This window comes from Natrix helvetica, assembly GCF_964273705.1.
Source record: "Natrix helvetica genome assembly, chromosome: 12".
Lineage (NCBI taxonomy): Eukaryota > Metazoa > Chordata > Lepidosauria > Squamata > Natricidae > Natrix > Natrix helvetica.
In genome coordinates, this window is record NC_138556.1 from 17770519 (window position 1) to 17790577 (window position 20059).

Below are 20059 nucleotides of genomic sequence, written 5' to 3' on the forward strand. Positions count from 1 at the left end.
AAGATTCTTACTGCGGTGTTTACAGCATTGCCATGCACATCACTTCCAATTTAATGGAAGTTGTACATCTTTTGAAGATCAAACTGCAAGCTTGAACTGATATAAGATCTTCGGGTGGTTGTGTAAGTGGATCCCGACTTTTGGTATATAGACACTCCCTCAAGACAACTATTTTTAAGTTAAAACTTTGCAGGCTGATAATATTAGCATAGATCATTCAAATGGTTAAGCTGTAGTTTAGCTTTGATCTACAAGGCAAGAGTCTTTGAGGCCAATTTCACCACTGAATTAGCCACAAAGGCGGAATGACCAAAAAAATACGCCAAAGTACGAGATCCTATGTCTTCCTTTACACCATCCCCCAAAGGGGGGGGGGGGACTTAAAACACAGCAAGGGAAGAAACATTACTGTAAAATTCCCGGATTTGTGGCAAGATATAAAACCACCATTTTTATTGTTAAACGTAAAAGTCCATCCATAGGGAAGTCCAAGTAGCTAGACGCAGTCATAACAAGTAAATTATCAAACAATATGAAACACTTTATTTGAACTTTACAACATATAAATTATGAGATAAATCTGTGCTTCTGGACTGCGGTCCCGGTTCCCCTCCCACGTCCGTTGTCCATTTTTGAGATCACACCAACACCGCAGTCCATGGTGCTCCGGGGACGGGACCCCTGATGTTGTTCTTTGCGGAGGTCAGACTAATCTCAGAGTATTTACATAGCCTGTAAGAAGCACCCCTCTACCGGTTTGTCATCTGCTTAAATCACGGCTGGAGTCTCGGCAAGTCAGCCGCCGTTCCTCTGGAGACAAGCCGGCGAAGAAGGGGTGGACCAGAGCTTCGCCGAATGTGATCCGTTGCGCTGGATCAAACTCTAACATTTGCATCATCAGGTTAAATAGCTGCAGATGCTCGGTGGAATTATGGAGCATGTACGCCTGAGGAGAGAAGACAGGACAGGGATCCAGAAGGGCAGGTGTGTAACCTCCAGGTCCTTTGAAATGTCAGAGGTGTTTCATGTGATAACAAGATTTTTAAATATATATGCCGTGTTCCCCCCAAAATAAGACTGGGTCTCATATTAATTTTTGCTCCAAAAGATGCATTAGGTCTTATTTGGGGGGAAATAAGGTACTAAATGCATCCATCTAGCTGACAATCTTAACTGGGGCTTCTTTTGGGGAGGTAGGGCTTATATTACGAGCAACCTGAAAAATCCTGGTAGGACTTATTTTCCAATTAGGTCTTATTTTGAGGGAAACGGGGTATATATTATTATTATATATTAGCAATATATGTACAGGACAGTAATATGTAGGGAATAATCCGCTGCTTTACAAAGGTTACAGTAGTAACAGGCAAGATGGGAAGTTTTCAGGGGGCGAACCCTTCAAAACAAAAACCAAATCAGAATCTTGTCTAGTGAAATTGTGCTTGATTAATAAAAACATTTTATGCCAGCCTGTCTTCTGATTTGGGGAAAGGGGAGGGGGCTTAAATGTAGCAAGATGTTTGGTTATCACTTCCAGCTCATTTTAGGGTATGTGGATTTAATGCTTCTCTTTTTTCATTCACAAGACGTTCCCGTTTTATCTAATTTTGGTTCAGAAAATGTTCCAGAGGAATAATGAGAATTGAATTCAGGTAACATCCCACTGTTTTTAATGAATTAAGAATATTATTAAAATATAATATTCCCCCCCCCCAACACTTACCTGTAGTGGTTTGCAGTTTTCTTGCACGTATCTTCCATCAGACGTGTTCTCGTCCCATACTAAATTCCCTTTGTGAAAGTACTTCTGCTTCCTGATTGTAAAAAAAGAAAAGAGAAAACGAACGTTAAGGGTTGAGACAAACAAGTTTGAAAGCACACACAAAACTCATCCCCAACCCCCATAGCACTTAAATAAAACTGCTGTAGAAACTGCTCTACAACATACAAACACTAGGTAAAGATAGGTTCCCCTCGCACATATGCGCTAGTCGTTCCCAATTCTAGGGGGCGCTGCTCATCTCTGTTTCAAAGCCAAAGAGCCAGCGCTGTCCGAAGACATCTCCGTGGTCATGTGGCCAGCATGACTCAATGCTGAAGGCGCACGGAACGCTACCTTCCCACTAAAGGTGGTTCCTATTTTTCTACTTGCATTTTTAAAGTGCTTTCGAACTGCTAGGTTGGCAGAAGCTGGGACAAGTCACGGGAGCTCACTCCGTTACGTGGCGCTCGGGATTCGAACCACCAAACTGCCGACCTTTCTGATTGACAAGCTCAGCATCTTAGCCACTGAGCCACCACGTCCCTTTGAGAAAGACTACACAAAGACTACACCGTGTAAGCAAGTCTGTCATTTACAGGTTTGGTGCTTCCTTATAATACGTGTGTTGCTCTTCCAGAAAAACCTTGATCAACCTATTACGTTGTCAACCTTCCCAAGAGGATGATGGCCTACTTCCTGCTCCTGAAAAGACCAAACTTACTCAGGGTCAAGCACTCCTACCGTGTTTTGCGGATCATGTGCTGTGGCATCTGGCCGAGGATTTTCTCCATCATGACTAGGTGTTCTCGGTTCTCATGAGTCTGTGGAGTCAAAGAAAGGACGTCATTTCTATTCAGCAAAACAAAAGAAAAGGATCAGCAATTTTCTCACCGACTTCAAGACGGGTTTCTCTTCTTTGTGTCAAGCAGACTACAGGTTGAATGCTGCCAAAGTCAACCATACACCAGTCACCAAACCATAGTAAGACACAATCAACGCAATTAGCAAATGGACTACGGATGGAATACTGCAATTGACAGGCAAGGATAATTGCAGGGAGTTTTTGCTTCATGACCAATTCAGCGCTTGTTCAAAGTTATGACAGTGCTGAATGAAGGGTACTTATGACAGCTCCTTGTAACTGGCCATCGGGGTGTCCTTGTGGTCGAATTATTGCAATCGTGGCACTGCTGTATCCTGCAATCGCACAACTGCAGCTTACAACCTCTTCCCAGCTGGCTTCTAACAAGCAAAGTCAAGGGGGAAGCCAGCAAGAAGTCGGACATTGCGGTCACATGAAGTCCTCACTTAATGACCCAGAATGATTTGCTTAATGATGCATTGATATGACACTACACTCTATGAATTCCCTTAGCGGTGGAGTTTCCAGTCGCTATTCCCACGGTTAAACAAGGACCACCTATAGTTTACAAAACACCACTGAAAGTGCGTGCAAGAAAGCGCTCGCTCTTTTAACACAGAAGAAGAAAACATAAAGACTTGAATCTATCCAGAGACAATGAAATCCGTTTACCTGGAAAAGTGTGAATCCCCGGTAATACTCAAAGAGGATGCAACCGATGCTCCAGACATCGCAAGGCTGTGCCCAGCCCAGCTCTGCAAAAGAAGGGACAGAATCACAATAGATGCAACTCTGATCACAACTGAAGTCTACAAAGATTGTTGCATTCTCTCTCCCCCATTCAAGTCTTTGTGTCCAAACTTCACCGAGTCTTTTTTATTTCAAACACTTTGCTTCCTGTTACCAGTGTGCCTTCCATTGGGGACCTGTATATTGCATGAGCCAGAAAGAGGGCTGTGAAAATATCAACAGAGCCCTCACATCCTGGACATAAACTGTTTCAACATCTCCCCTCCACCAAAACATCTAGACACAAGGACAGTCCCCGTCCCATCACTCTGCTAAACAACTAATTCCCACAACACTGCGGAACTACCTAGTAGAGCTGTTACTATTATCCTTCTCATTTTTCCTATTTCCATATCTTCTTATGAATATAACTTTGTTACTTGTAGCTTATGATTTATATTGACTGTTTATTTAGTATTATTTATTTATAACAAGTACCTTGTTTTCCCCAAAATAAGACCTCCCTGGATAATAAACCCAATTGGGCATTGAGTGCATGCACTAAAATAAGCCCTCCCTGAAAATCTTGCAACACAGCAGCAGCTGCCACGAGGTGACCACGCTCGCCACCTCCTGCACCTCAAAAATAATGAGACCTCCCCGAAAATAAGGCCAAGCGCTTATTTCAGGGGTCGAAAGAAAATAGGACCCTGTCTTATTTTCGGGGAAACATGGTATGATTTGTGTTCATTTCTTATTTAGCACCCTATGACTATAACGGAGTGTTGCATCTTATGATTTATGATTACTGTATTTTATGATTATGAAATGGCCAATAAAGGATTCAATAATTCTATTCTGAATCCTATTCCATTCCACTCTATTCTTCTGTTCCGTTCTATTCTTATTCTCTTCTGTATTTAGCAAATTAGCTTAAGGGGGAAATCAACAGGAAAAACGAGTGTCGACTCACCCAAAATCACTTCTGGCGGCCGGTAGTGCCGAGTCGCCACAATAGTGGTATGATGCTCATGGTCGAAAGTGGCGCTTCCGAAGTCTGCCACCCGGATACAGGTGTTCCTGATCGATTTCTCTTCACAGTTCTGCAAAGCAGGAGAGAGGCCACCGGTCCATTCATTGCCTTCTCAAAAATGTGATATTCTCAAAGGGAATGTTATACGAATAGCCTTTCTTTTCTGACTAGGTGGGAAACGGTCATCTGCTGCCTGGATATCTGTCACAAATCCCCAAAGGTAACACAAGATGCTAAATGGCTCAACATCAGCCAAAAAAAAAAAGGCCTAACTGCTATGCAAGAAGAATCAGGGAGATGGGGGAGGAGGGAAGTGGCAATTTTACACACAGCCTTCAAGCTTCTGAACTCTGGGGAAATTGCCACCCTGAGTATGGCTTTGATCATAAGCTGCTCCCTTGCCCGGTCACAAACTGATATTCCGTCATTTCCGCGGCTTTCCTATTTCAAATGAAACCCACCTTTTTCTCATTGTACAAGGTGTCAAATTCCGAGCTTACAAACAAGATGTTTTCAGGTTTGAGATCCGTGTGTGTCAGCTGGTTGTCATGCAGGACTGCGGAAAAATGGGAGGAGACATTCCAATCAGCTTTGCAGCTGCAGCCACCGACTTGTAATCCACAGCTGAAGTCTAATAGGGATTTAACTACCAGAATATCCCTTTAGAAATAGCTACCCCGAGGCCAATTTTTTTTTAAAAAAAAGATGCTGTGAAGTTTTTAGTCTTTTCAAAAGAAAATTTGATGAAAAGGGCGACGTTCAGGCTAATCATCGCCTCCAAATTATGGCTGGTCAGGAGACTGAATTCATTTCCCTTCCTTCTCCATCTGGTTTCAAAGGAAAAGTTTCCCTCGCACATATGTGCTAGTCGTTCCTGACTCTAAGGGACTCTCTGTTTCAAAGCCCAAGAGCCAGCGCTGTCCAAAGACATTTCCGTGGTCATGTAGCCGGCATGACTAAACGACAAAGGTGCATGGAACGCTGTTACCTTCACACCAAAGGTGGTTCCTATTTTTCTACTTGCATTTTTTACCTGCTTTCGAACTGTTAGGTTGGCAAAAGCTGGGACAAGTAACAGGAGCTCACTCTGTTATGTGGTGCTAGGGATTCGAACCTCCAAACTTTCAAACTTCTGATCAACAAGCTCAGCATCTTAGCCACTGAGCCACCATGTCCCTTTACACACTGCACCTATTCAATTTTATGCCCGCAATGACCAGATAAACATTCTCCCGTGAAAAACCCAGGGGTAACTTTTGGCTCATTGGCCATTAGACCTACAATCCTGCTGGATACTTCAGGATTGATCGGGATACTAAGCAAGAATAACTAACCACCACCCCCACCCCCAAGCAAAGAGCAAACCCGAGATCTTTATTTCTGTTTTCCTCTCCTTAAACCCCAGAATAGCACTTACTGTCAGGCCTGCAGTTATATTCCTTTTTAGGATCTTTGGCCTGCCACACTCTCTATTATTTCATTATGCTGTTTCATTAGTGTAGTAGTTGGGAGGGGGGAATAGAAAGGAGTAGAATTGTGGAATGTGTTGTTGTCATTCTTTTCTAGAAGCCCAAGGTCATCTTTTGTCTCCGCACCTCTGCACCTGACCGGAACCAGCTGGGTGGAGATGCCAGTGTGGGCGAAGAAGATTGGACCATGTGATGGATTTATGGGTGTGGGGAGAAGATCATGAGCTTTCAACTGGGTGGAATCTCAGGAAGTTTTTCAGATTTGGGATTCCACAGTACGATGCCAACATGTCTGTCTTATTAAATTGGAACTTTAAGGATAGCTCTGCCTTGGACTCTGATTTAATTCTGCATGATATTTGGAACGCTGACACTTACATTTCAGGGCGTGGCAGAGCTGGTAGGCCATGTGCCTGATCTGCGGAAGAGGGTAGGGCAGGAAGTTATTCTCTTTCAGAAACTCAAAAGTGTTCTTGGCCAGCAGCTCAAAGGCGATGCACATGTGGCCGTGGAAGTTGAACCAGTCCGACATCAGGACACACAAGCTAGGCCTGAGGAGGGAAAGAACAGAGGGAGGGTGGAAATCTGGCCGCCAGAGAAACAGAACTGCCTGGTCCTTCATTTGATGGCCTCGTCAAATTCTACGGGGCTGCCTTTTAAGTATTCACCCTCCCACCCCTCCTTCGATCAGACGCAAATGTTAAGGGAAATCTGGGGAGAAGGAAAAGCAACTTAATGGAGCTTCTATGTATGGGTGACTGGGATTTATTGCCTAAAAATAAGAGAGTACAAAGGATAAAAGGTAAAGATTCCCCTTGCACATATGTGCTAGTTGTTCCTGACTCTAGGGGGCGGTGCTCATCTCCGTTTCAAAGCTGAAGAGCCAGCGCTGTCCGAAGACATCTCCGTGGTCATGTGGCCGGCATGACTGAACACCGAAGGCGCATGGGACGCTGTTATCTTCCCATCAAAGGTGGTCCCTATTTTTCTACTTGCATTTTTTACGTGCTTTCGAACTGCTAGGTTGGCAGAAGCTGGGACAAGTCACAGGAGCTCACTCCATTATGTGGCGCTAGGGATTCGAACCGCTGAACTGCTGACCTTTCTGATTGACAAGCTTAGCATCTTAGTCACTGAGTCCCTCTTACAAAGTATCTACTTCCTCCAAACTAAAAAATGCAAAGAAATTAATAGAATAAGCACTACTTAATTTTTAGAAATTCTTGGTGTGTGTGTGTGTGTGTGTGTGTGTGTGCTGATTTTCTCCTTCCACTATAAAGTAAGAGCTGCCTATTTTGTGATTTTTTTCCCCTCCGCTGGAGGTTGTTTCAGCATCATTTGAAAAAGAACACGCAACATAAACGGCAGTAGCAATACTTACTGTTTACTGTCCTTTTCTTTTTCTTTGATTTTCTTTAGGACATTAATTTCTAGTCGGGCTGCTTCACGGTATTTGCTCACATTTCGAATAATTTTCAAAGCTACCAGAGATTTGCCTCTAGAGAGCAGGTAGTGAAAGAGAAGAGAAAGGCGGATTGTTAGCTAAGTAACAGCAAATATTTCCAATGAGGAAGCAGCGGAGATTAAATCCAATATTTTTTTCCCGATAAAAACGCAAAACAGGAGAAACCAATTTCTCTTTCCTTTTAAGCTTCCAGAAACAGGTGTCAAACGACAACAGAGCAAAAAATAAAAGATGAAGTACCATAATAATAAAATCATAGAGCTCTCCAAAGCGACTGTGCTTCAGCTGTCTATCTCACTGCCGGAAGGCCTTCTTCATGTCCTTTTGAAGGCCAGAGATGCTTCGTGCTACTTAATGATGCAGTTTCTCGATGACAAAGCACTCACAAAGGGAGTAGGTAATTGGGTTATTCATTCAGTGCTCATTTACTAGAATTCAAATAAAGCAGTGGCACATCCACCAGTGGCCCAGCATCTTAATGTCCCCCAAATGACCCGAGGGTTATGTTTTACCAACCCTGTAGAAATTCAAGGTGGCATCAATCCAGAGCAAGCTCCTGCACTGACAGGCCACCTCTGGTTAAGGAGCGGGGTCCCCGAAGTCAAGACTTTCCCTCGTGGTTGAGACCCTCAGTGAGCCTTCTCTCAACCAAAAGGCAGAATCACTTTGGAGTAGAGGGATTGAAAATACCCTGAGCTATGCAGGGCCTTAAAGAGGAAGAACTGACACGGGTTCCAGATTGCCCACAGAGGCTGACTGCCAGCCAACTGCAACTCCCAGCAATGTGCCATGGGGCAGATTTAGATGCAGTCCATGCTGGAATAATCTGCAGGGGCTTCAGTCCCATGCAGGGAAAACTGCAACAGTCCAACACTTTGGCATCACCCAGGGAACTGTGGTTGGAAACACTGAAAGATGTTCTCTACATACCATTCTCCACCCCACCCCCCTTTCACCCCCTATTTTTAGAACCTTTTAGAGCAGTGATGGAGAACCTTTTTGGCACTGGGCATGCGTGCACCAGAACACCAGAAATCCGAAAACCAGCTGGCCAATGTGCCTATTTTTGGGGCGTTTTTCAGGCTGTTCTCAGGGCTGTTTTTGGCCCCCCACAATGGCCTGGAAATGGCCTGTTTTGGGCCATTTTCAGGTGCTCAGGCACCCACAAACAGCAGCTGGTGCTGGCCTCCATGCCCACAGAGGGCTCTACGTGCCCCCTCTGCCATGCGTGCCAGAGGTTCGCCATCACGGTTCTGGAGTCAAGGTCTGTAGCTTTCTTTCCGTTTAACGCCGAAAGCTGCGTTCACCCCATTTGCTGTCATTCCTCAATTGCTCCCATGCTCTCTTTCACCCTCCTTTCTCGCTTCCGGGACCTACGTCTCTCCCCTGAGGGGTGTCTCGAGGCCGTCTCCTTCACTGTGGAAATTCCTTCTTAACTTAAAGCCAGCAAGGAGCGTGGGAGTGGTTTTGTTCTGCTCAAACACTTTGAGCTGACAATCGGGGAAGGTTGTGACGGCAAATCTTTTGGGATTGTTTTCTTCTTGTAGGGAGAGGAGGGAGGGGAGTCTTAAACAAAGCTCAGTAAGAAAGATGTACGGGGCAGGGTTTGGTGAAAGGGTGCCAACAGCAAAAGACGTTGATGTCATTGAATTTATTTGGAAAAGCTAGTTTTTTCTCGCAGCGGTCCCAATTTTCCCTATTTTTTCCCTATTTTCCTTTAATATCCAAGGGGGGAGGGGAGCTGGTGATGATATGAGGTTTGGCCACTTCTAAGGCAATGGCGAAGGTGATTCTGTGCAATCCCTGAAGAAATAAGGGCAACCTCAATGCCAACTGGCCAGGTGGCATCCATTCACAATCATCCTGAAGGAGTTCTCACACTGGCTTTAAGCACGAGATGAAAATGTGCCCATCGGGTGTCCCGTTAGCTAATTTGGCCGCGTGCCAGTGGCCTTGGAAAGCGCAAAGGCTTTGACCTCTGCTCTCGAGGTAAAGTGGCCAGATGTCTGCCTTTGAAAGAAGAAGCCTTAATAATCCGGTCAGGCGTTTAAATAACTCCTACCTGGCGTGGTCCACGCACTCCACCACTTTGCCAAAAGTCCCTTCGCCAAGGCTGCCCACAATTTCGTCTAGGAGAAAAAACAAAGGCGGATGTGAGCGCCGGGCAGGGGCATGGGCGTGCGAGGTCCTGCAATTTGACAGCATTCAAAATCTCAAGAAAAGCTCTCACTGCTAACACTCTTTAATGCACAAGTTGTCTATTTTTTTTCTGTTGTCAAGCAAATTACTGTTCAGTCCATTTACAAGCAATAAACATTAGAGACCCCTCCCGTACACTGAGAGCGATCTCGTCTAACATGGGGATAGAAAGTAGAGAGGTAAAGTTTTACGAAAGGTGGCTGTACATCGCTCTTGGAGCCAATCGCCGATCCTGCACACCAGGTGACCTTCCTTGTCATCTTCCACGCTCCTGCTGCGCTTATTGCTCTGTTGGCTTCTCTGTACACACCGCCCCCCGAAACGCCATCCGACCAATCGCACACAGCGGGCAGTTTCCGATTGGCAGATTGAGTTGTCATTCAAAGGCGGAGAGACGACGATGCGTCCGGTGGTTGGATTTTCCAGATCCCAGCATTTCATAAGGCACACAGCATATATAACGATAGGGATATTGCAAGGGACACGTCAAGACACAAACCGACTTTCAAAACAAAGGTTAAAAAAAACAGCTACAGGTATGTAAAGAAACGGATTAGCTATGGAAGGCGAGGGCTGGAGTCTCGCAGCAGTTGGTGCCCGTAGGTCTTGAGCCGGGGGGGAGGAGCTGGCGTGAGCCCAGTGACTGGACACGCTCCCAAAGGCCTCAACTGCCACCTCTTAATCACTAAGGGAAGCTAAGCGAGCCGCGCAGGAAGGAGGATTCAATGAAAGGAGCATCTCCATCAGCAACCGTGATAATGGGCAACCCCCTCCCACCCCAAAAAATGTCAGCAGACGCCCCCCTCCCCACCCCACCCCACCCACTGTTCAGTTTTGAAGCACCCTCCTCGTCAGATGGAAACCACTGCAAATCTGACTGTTCTACTTTGGATAAGCCTGGCCTAATCCCTTGTTTGCTTTCAGTACTGAGTAGAAATCAAGCTTAGAAGAAGTCTTTAGACAGGAGCCCCCGTGGGAGTCGAGCATTTTTAAAATGTGGCGTTCTATAAAGGGCCAAAAGACCAACTAAGGTCATAGAGGTCAGCCCCACACTGCCCCAATGCTCAGGAAAGTTTCTGGCCCTCTTGAAGAAAAGAAAAGAAAAAAAAAATACAGAAAAGCAGTCCTTCCTGGTTACTAGGTTCTACTGTACTGAAGGAGTGGGAAGAAAACAGCCAAGCAATCCTGAAGAGTTCCACTATTATAAAGAATTATCCCAATCACCATTTTTATCGTTAACCTTTTCATCGCAAAAATGTTACAGAGCTGGTTTGTTCCACCTTCCACTGGAGAACAACTAAGGCGTATTTGGTCTAAGAGAAAGTGGTTGGGAACAGACAAGCTGAGGCAAATCTTAAGATCCTTAAGCAGGTTAAAGAAGGTTACGAAAACAGAGCGCTTTAGGTCACACCGAGCAAACTCCCGCACCCTTAACACTGCAAATCATACTGATGGGACAAATTCCAAGAACGGGGGTCTGGAGGGAAAGGGGAGACTTACGGTGAGCAGCCTGTAAGGTATTAGCAAGTGTAAATTTGAAAAAACAAAACAAGGATAAGCAAAGAGGAGAGACTGGTTCAAACCATCCACAAAACTCCCTTCCCTTTGCTAGGTGTAGAAGGGCAAGGAGTAATTAATTACAGCAGGTCCAGCTTTTAGGGACCTGGGCGGTGTAGGAATCGAGTAAGGCAAAGTCATACATGTGCTTTAACAGTCGCTTGCTCTGTTTTGTTATTAAATTATTTGTTTCCTTTCTCTGCAGGTTGGTGGGTAGAGCCAATCCGTGGATGAGATTTGGGAACTACTTAATTCATTTCATTTAAATATGCATTCCAATAAGGCAGGGGTGTCCAAACTTGGCAACTTTAAGACTTGCGGACTTCAACTCCCAGAATTCCCCAGCCAGCTCTGCTGGCTGGGGAATTCTGGGAGTTGGAGTCCACAAGTCTTAAAGTTGCCAAGTTTGGACACCCCTGCAATAAGGAGAGTGTTGTAACCAAAGCTAGAAAACCTGCATTCCTGCCTGTTCCCCAAACCTGACTTGGCTGAATATATGCTATAGCCCTGTCTTATTGCCCAGCTGGTACTCCAATTCCCATCATCTGGAGTCCTTTGAGTCCTTGGGAGGCTGTCAGGTTATTCAAGCTCATTATACAGGTAGTCCTCGACTTACAACACTTAGCAACCGTTCAAAGTTACTACGAAAAAAATGTGACTGATGTCTTCCTTTTTCTGCTGTTACGACCTTGAAGCATATCCCCGTGGTCACGTGACCAAAATTCACACGCTCGGCAACTGGCTCATACTTACAACCGTTGCCGTTGTTCCCCAAGGTCACATGATTCTCTTTTACGACCTTCCGACAAGCAAAGTCAATGGGGGGGGGAGGGGGGAGCCAGATTCACTTAACGTCCCGGGCTACTAACTTTATCAACCGCAGGGATTTCGCTATGGGGAGAAAGGTTGTAAAACGGGACAAATCTCACTTAACGCACGCCTCTCCCTTAGCAACAGAAATGCTGGGCTCAAGTTGCGGTCGTAAGTCGAGGACTGCCTGTATACGCCCCGCAGGAGCGAGATTTCACCAGAAGTGAAATGTGAAATGTGACAAGAAGTGCCGTTCTTCAGCCAAGTCCAACACAACCTGGCTGGGGTCAAAGGCTAAAAAAAAAAAACCTGTCCACTGGCAGGGGAACAGCCTGAGTCCCTGAAGACAATTAACCAAGCGTCACCAGGCATATTATGGGGTGGACGCTCTTCAGAGTGGAAAATGAAGGGTGCAGCACAGCCGTCCCGAGCCCCGTGCTCAAAGGCCCCCCGTGAACCATCGCCTCCCAATGCATCTTAGAAAAAACACCACACTGAATTCTCATCCACTACAAGCTTTTTTTCACCGCTGGGTTACCAAGCCTAACGTAAATAACCAGGATCGCACGAGACAAGAAACCTTAAGAAACCGTACCGAGAAGGGGAGGAAAAAAAAAAAAAAAAAAGATAGCGATTAGAAGTACTCACCCAGTGTTAAATCAAAGCTGAAAAAGAGCTAGAAGGTCATTGGGCCCTAGAGCATTTCCTGAACTCGTTTTGGATGCTACTCACCGAGGAGGTGCTGCTACATGACCTGGTCCTGCGTTTCCGGCAACGGTGTTGGTGCTTCCTGGTCCGATGACGCTCCCGAGATCTCCTGTGGTGACGTGAACGACGGGTAGAGTAATAGTCCTCTACAAAAGACGGGCTTGGCTCTTCAAACTTGTGGAGTTCATTGTCTGTCCTGTCTCGGTACCCTCTCTGGTAAGGCAATCTGTCCTGGCTGAAGTGCAAAAAAAAAAAAAAGCCTCATTAAAGGTAAAGGTTCCCCTCACACATAGGTCGTTCCTGACTCTAGGGGGCGGTGCTCATCTCCCTTTCAAAGCTGAAGAGCCAGCGCTGTACAAAGACGTCTCCATGGTCATGTGGCCGGCATGACTAAACGCCAAAGGCGCACGGAACGCTGTTACCTTCCCACCAAAGGGGGTCCCTATTTTTCTACTTCTAATTTTTACATGCTTTCGAACTGCTTGGTTGACAGAAGCTGGGACAAGTAACAGGAGCTCACTCCGTTACACGGCGCTAGGGATTTGAACCACCGAATTGCTGATCGTTCTGATCGACAAGCTCAGCGTCTTAGCCACTGTATCACTAAAAGTTTCATTATAAAGGGGCAGGAGGGGGGAACATCTGACATAGGATGTTAACTTACTGCCAATGCACTTACAACAGCTGCCTAAAATAACTCTTAAAACACAAATCTTAACTGACCGGTCAGCAGATGCACCTGCCAATCAGCTCTCATGACAACATTGGCTGTAGCCTATTTCTGCAACAAAGCTGCAGAAATGTTATCGTGTTTGTTTATTCTGAGACTGCGGTTCTACTAAAAATTATCCTAAGCAAAGAAGCAAAGAAGCAGGGAAACAGGCTTCATTGAGATTATAGCACGTAATTACAAACTTCCCTACATAATTCCTTATTTTGTCCCATTTCACCTGCATATATTTCCTTACGCAGTAAAAATCAGGCCTTTTAAACAATCTATTTATCTTCTGAGGTCTGAATTGTTAACAATTGCCAACAGCAGATCACAGGAGAGACGGGGTCGGTGTGGGATGTAGCGCACAGAACAATTAACTAGGATTTGGAGAAGAGCAGATCTTTCTGGCGTATAAAACCTACGCCCTATTTGGACTGAGGCTAGAATTTCAGCCTCCAGAATCAAGTGGGCTCTTTATTCAAAAGTCTCTTTGTATGGCGATCAACGGCTTCGTGGGCCGTTATATTTTCCACTCATGAAAGTAACTTCTTGGTTGACAAATAGCACCAAACAACGTAGAGCCTCTTGGCTTTATTATCTCTTTGGTATCTTTCAGGGTACCAGGCCCTTTTCTATTCTTAGTCCTCACAATCCCAAAGAAAATTACTCTGAAGGAAGGGGTGGGTGCTCCAAGGCAAAATAAAGTGTCTCATGCACAGGTTTTTATTTTAGTTCATCACAAATTGTACCTTTCGTACAAAACAGCTCGCATATTACCATCCTCGTTCACAACGAAGCAGCCCATTCAGGTAAGAGGATAAGCGAAGGCTTATCTGCCAATTTCTGTGAGTTCAGCAACGTGTAAAACTGAAATTGGTAATTCGATGCGCACTGCTAAAGCCAACCGGCTTATAATTGTAGGTCACAGCTGACCTTTGAGTATCCTTATTTGATTTCGTCTATTCTAGCCCACCCTGTACTGCGGAGATGCCAATTGACAACCTATGCCAGGCCAACCCTGGCAGCATTTAAAGTGGAACGCAACGGTTGCCTGATTTCCACAGTTCCACAGCAACCTGCAAAGGAATGTGGGGGTGTGATTCTCAAGCACAATATGTTTCTATGTTGAAGCAGACACTGGAGTCAACCTCCCACATCTTGAGGATGGGCTGCCCAAATCTCAGCCACATTTCCGGGGGGGGGGGGGGGGGGGAGAGCAGCCAGCTCTAAGAGCAAGAAGGCTCTCCAAAAGTATCTCATTTCCATTCCGTTTTTTAAATCCCAATCCCATGGACTGAACTTCGGAGGGTTTGGAGAGATTCAGAGTGGGAATGGCAGAGGCCTGACGTCTCCATTTGTCTTTGATCTATTTCTGTTAAGAGGGCAGAATGATTTCTTTTATTTATTTATCACATTTCTTGGCTGCCCATCTCGCCGTTTAGGCAAATCTGGGCGGATTACATCAAGATAAACCCCACAAATATTCAACATGTATAAATGTTAAAAATAGATTACGACTACAAAAGAATGAAACAAACTAAAAAACACCAGATGAGAGAGGGAAAAAAGATAACCACAACAACAGAAGAGGAAAGGAAGAGAGGGAGAGGTGAGGAGAAGAAAAGAGAGGGAAAGAAGAAAAGAGGAAGGCTGGGAGGGATAGGAAGGAGGAGGAGGGAGGGTAGGAAGGGGAAGAGGAAGAGAGGAGTAGGGCAGAGGAAGGGGAAGAAGGAAAGGGAGAGGAGAGGAGGAAGGAAGGAAGTAGAGAAAGTAGGGAGGGAGAAAAGGAAGGAAAAGTAGGGTGGTCATAATATAAAATTAGGCGTATGGGACAGTAAGCAAAGCAATCTCGAATGCATATTTTAATTCTTTATATGGAAAAATAAACGTGTAAAAATGATAAATATAATAAGAATAATAACCACGTGAACATATACTTGTAAATATATGTAAGAGACTAAAAAAAAACTTTTTAAACAAAACAAAACAAAACAAAACAAGGGTTTGGAGCAGAAAGGTGCAGTTCCTTTTCTTGTTAGGGCAACAACCACCTCCAGCCAGTAGCAGCGTCTTCTTCAGGCCAACCAGCGTAGCCAGATTTCAAAGCTTTTCCTGGAGGCTAAAAGACGGGGCGGTTCTTACCATTCACTTTGAAATGCCACAAGCTCTCTGCTACACACCATGCAGTGGTGTGGCTACTGACTAATATACTGGTTCTAAATATTATGTCTAGCCTCTCCCAACCGTCTTCATTTCATCTGCAAAGCCTCCCCGCTCTTCCTAAGATGAGTTATGTTTTATCTGCACGAACAAAGAACGGAGACAACTAATGTTTCATTATATGTTTTGAAAAACAGAGGAGCCAGGAAAGAACCCTTATCAGAATTTGTATCCAGGAGCCGACGATCTGAAACAATGAGGGGCAATGATAGAATAACTACAGTGCCCTGCTTTGGAGCAATCGAGACTCCGTAAGCTGTGGGTTGACCTAAGAAAGCAATCAACAACACAATAGCAGTCTTGCTCAATCCAAAAGGACATGTGGCAGAGCATTGTGTTGCCTTCAGTGGTGAAAACAATTCACCAAGTCCTCATCAAACACGAAAGCAAAATTCCTCAACTGTACATAAACCTGAAAGGGGTGTGTGTGTAGGGGCGGGGGGGGGGGAGGGGGTTGTTGTTTTGGGTATGTATAGCACTAACTTTGTACCTCGACAGATTTATTGTCTCTGATCCTCGATACTTACGGAGATGATAAGGTATCTCTAAGCAAGCACATTTATAATTTCTCTTTTCAAATGCTAGTTTGCAGCAGCTCACCTTCTCGAACGCGACCTCCTGGGAAAATCCCGGAGTGTGGGATACCGTGGTCTTCCCTCATGGTGCTCTTTGCTACGAGACCGCCGCCTCTTCCACCTATGGTTCATATAGGGCTCGGGCTCAGGGGAGTGATAACGTTTGCAGTGATGCATCTGAACACAGAGGGGGGAGAGGTCTGTGAATGGAAGAAACCACCTTTCCAGCAGAACAAACCCCTCCCAATAATTCACACCTTTTTGCCACCATTCACAAACTTCAAAAATCCTATTATACTGACTTTTTTTTTAAACTAGTGTATCTTCAAGAAGACAGGTGAGTGCAGCATCAAATTCAAGAATATTCATACCAGTGGCATTAAAAAGACCTTTATGACATAAGCAACAGACTAAGAGCAATCATTTTAAAGGAATATTACCTATTTACATTAATGTTCTGATGGAAATGTTGTAAGCTAAGCACAACCAACACTAGAAAAATTTAATGAGTCACTGTATACATCATTAAGGGTATTGTTACTTTTTTTCCCTATACGATAAGCTTGTTTGAGAAATAATAGTAATGCAAATAGCTACTAGTACAAGTCAGAGCAGCTCAATTACTGTTTTGACTTGCTAAAGTAAATAGAACAGAACCAGAAATTTCTTAAGTCAGTATTTCACTAAAAATAACAAAGTAATAAAATAACAAATAAGGTAACAAAAAAAATAACTAGCTGCGGAAATAATGTACTAAAAATTAATAGTGTATAAACATGTTTAAAGTATGTGCAAATTACTAGTATCTTTAAAAAGCAGCTGTGTGGGATTAATGTTTAAAGATAGGGATTTTATTTTAAACTGTGAGGCTAACCATCTATTAAGGGAAGAAAAGAAGGAAATGGTTACTCATAGAGCAAAGCTGTCTGTCCAGCCAGATATGCTTCCATGCCAGGTGTCAACAAAACAATTATGTTAAAAAAAATTCCACCACTCCCAATGAGAGCTAAGACCTTAGTAAGCAGATTCCCCTTCTAATTTATTCTCAAAGTCCCAATTGTAGAACTGGGGATAAATGACTCTGGGATTTAAAAAAGAAATGGTGCCCTTTGTTTAATATTTTCTCTTCTCCCTGGAAATGTCCATACACCTCTCACAACAAAGGTTTACGTAAAAAATAACAAAGTAGTAGCTAAGGTATGATCGTAAAATGTACACGTGTAAGAAACTGAAGTTTAAAATGTGTAGAAATAGCATGCAAGCTATTTATGTATTTGGTGCTAAAGTAACAAAAGGCACTTTTCTTCAACATATTGAGTTGACCACTAACAACCTTCCCCAAGTGATGCACACCAGGTGTGTCCCTTACACCTGTAGTTTGACACAACTGGACAGTGGTCAGAAGGTCGAAGAGAGGGTGTACACAAACCCTTCAAATAAAACAAAGAATGAAAGGCCTGATTCACCCCAAAGATGCGCCATTATTTCACACAGCACTAAACAATACATAGTCCTTGACTTACAACAGTTTGTTTAGTGACCCTTCGAAATTACGGCGACTCTGAAAAAAAACAACTTATGACCATTTTTCACACTTAGGACAGTTGCAGCCTCCTCCTGGTCACACGACCAAAATTCAGATGCTTGGCAACTGGTTCATATTTATGACGGTCGTGGTGTCCCAGGGGGGGGTCACATGATCCCCCTTTGCGACCACTTAACATAAATGTGGGGCTCACTTGTGGTCGTAAATAGAGGACTACCTGTAGGTTGTGTTTTAAAGACGACGTGGGGGGGGAGAGGCTTGTTTGCACAAAGATGGATGAAAACCCAACTAACCAGGACCTAACCATCATGGCTTAAGAAGCAAGATTTAAAAAAAAAACGGGGCAATTTTTGCAGTATGCATTTGATGACAATGCTTTTTTAAAAAAAGGCAGGCTTAGGAGCGAAGCTGCTACAGGCCCTACAGCAATGGTTCCCAACCTTTTTCAGCAGAACAGGCCTCATCTAAGTATCTCTAAAATCCTTATTGCCCCCCCCCATGACATATAATTGTTACTGTTTCCCCGAAAATACTTTATTATTTTCTTTTGACCCCCGAAATAAGCGCTTGGTCTTATTTTTGGGGAGGTCTTATTATTTTTGAGGTACAATAGGCGACGAGCAGGGTCACCTCGTGGCTGCTGCTGTGTTGCAATATTTTTTGGGGGTGTGTGTGTGGTTATTTTCGGGGGAGGGCTTATTTTAGCGCATGCACTCCAAAGCCCGATTGGGCTTATTATCCGGGGAGGTCTTCTTTTCGGGGAAACAGAAGATCGAAGTAGATAGATGGATAGAAGAAGATAGAAAAAAGATGGAAGATAGAAGAGGAGATAGAAGATAGATAGATGGAAGATGGAAGAGGATAGATAGAAGATAGGAAAAAGGTGGAAGATAGAAGTTATTGATAGAAGATAGATAGAAGATGGAAGAGGATAGAAGATAGATAGTAAATAGAAATAGATAGATAAATAGATAGATGAAGACAGAAAAGGATAGAAGATAGATAGAAGATAGTAGATAGATTTTATTTTCGGGGAAACAAGGTACTTTACTCAAAAAGTGAACTCTACTCACCCGGAGGAAGCCTACAAGACCATTAACTTGATTTAAAACAAGGCTCAGATTGTCCCCCTTAAAAATCAAATTGCCCCCCTCCCGTGGGACCTGCCCCCCCCCAAGTTGGGAACCACTTGCCTACAGGAACCCAAAGCCATTCTTCCTTTTAATCCCTCCCCAAATAGCCCGAAACCTTCTCCCCACCCCACCCCCAAGCGGGCCCTGGCATTGCCCACTCCCAAGGCGGCCTCCTCCCCAGGCCAGGCCAGGCGGGACCCCGGCGAGGGGGGGGAGTTTTGAAAGGCCCAGCCGCCCCCCTCGGAGGGCCTGCCCCGACCGACAGCCCCCCAGCTCCGCCCCCCACCCTCATCCTCGCCCCCCTGCCCTACCCGGCGGGGGGGCTCCCGGGAGCGAGGGGGCCCCCTAAAGCCCTCCTCCAGGAAACGGGGGCCCGTCCGGCGGGCGGAAGGGACCGTCCACATCTCCTTTCCAGCGGCGGCGATGTTCCCGCGAGACTTGGGCGAGAGCGCCGCGCGACCGAGTTCGTGGCAGTCCCGAACGGGAGGGGAGGGGGGAATGGAACGGTGAGGCCTTAGAGGGGGCGTGGCTGGCTCTCCTGAGAGGGAAGCTAAGCCCCGCCCAATTCCTTTCAGGCTCCTTTCCCCCCTCCCCCCTCAGAAGCGGAGGGTTTGGGCTACGCCGACTAGGCCCGTGGTTGCTCTCCCCGCTTCTCTTTCCCGCCCGCTTTCCGGAGGCCTCTCCGCCTCTCAGAAGCGACCCCCCAGCAGCGAACGAGCTCCCCCCGTCTCTCACCGCGGTTTCCGGCTCCTCCGAAGCCTCCGACTCGGCTCCTCCGCCGATACCGATGATGAGGAAAAAAAAACGACACTTGCGCGCAGGCGCGTTCGGCCGTTCTGAGCGCTGAAAGGAGGCGGGGGAAGAATCTCGGTGGCTATCGTCGCGCGGGCTAGAGCGGCCAAACGCCGAGGTCCTACCCCCTTGGCTGGACGCTACGCTAGGCGTCCGACTTTGTGGTAGTGGAGGACTGCGGCAAGGAAGCGTAGATTGGCAAGAGACGTGTTATTGTCGTTGATGTTGTGGTGGTTATTGTTGCAATTTATACACTGCCGAATCTCTAAGGGCCGTGTGCAACTTGCCAGAAGGGCACGTAGGGAAAATATACCGAGTGTGCAAAGGAAAGGTCTACTACACTAATTAAAAAGGTCTCCAAACTAATTAAAATGGAGCATTAAAAATATAAGACCAACTAAGGCAAAAACTGTATCTGAACTTAAGGTGGAACCAGGACATAAAAAATGCCTTTTGAGATTTGACATTTGAGATCGGAGTCCCA

At 45.3% G+C, this 20059-nt stretch overlaps 1 protein-coding gene across 2 annotated transcripts; it reads right to left on the reverse strand.

The window, feature by feature from the left end:
* Positions 1–516: 516 nt before the first annotated feature.
* On the reverse strand, positions 517–19631 carry CLK3 (CDC like kinase 3). 2 transcript variants are annotated; one of them, XM_081964655.1, is made up of 13 exons: positions 19519–19631; positions 16130–16281; positions 12619–12829; positions 9726–9819; positions 9383–9449; positions 7237–7353; positions 6234–6406; positions 4848–4942; positions 4327–4456; positions 3297–3379; positions 2504–2583; positions 1724–1814; positions 517–946 (listed from the first exon to the last, which is right to left on the reverse strand). In XM_081964655.1, exons 2-13 carry the CDS (start codon positions 16279–16281, stop codon positions 761–763), a joined length of 1479 nt encoding a protein of 492 aa, XP_081820781.1. In that variant the 5' UTR covers positions 19519–19631; the 3' UTR covers positions 517–760. The 2 variants fall into 2 exon arrangements, with proteins under 2 accessions (XP_081820781.1, XP_081820782.1); XM_081964656.1 differs by lacking the exon at positions 19519–19631 and adding an exon at positions 19095–19279.
* Between the last annotated feature and the right edge of the window lie 428 nt (positions 19632–20059).

Excerpts from the sequence above, each read along its gene's own strand:
- CLK3 (XM_081964656.1), bottom strand. The coding sequence starts at position 19,187 with ATGTGGACGGTCCCTTCCGCCCGCCGGACGGGCCCCCGTTTCCTGGAG. Across the intron at positions 12,830-16,129 it reads AGGAGGTCGCGTTCGAGAAG|CCAGGACAGATTGCCTTACC; the intron begins GTGAGCTGCTGC and ends TTTGCACTTCAG. Across the intron at positions 7,354-9,382 it reads GAGTGCGTGGACCACGCCAG|AGGCAAATCTCTGGTAGCTT; the intron begins GTAGGAGTTATT and ends CCTGCTCTCTAG.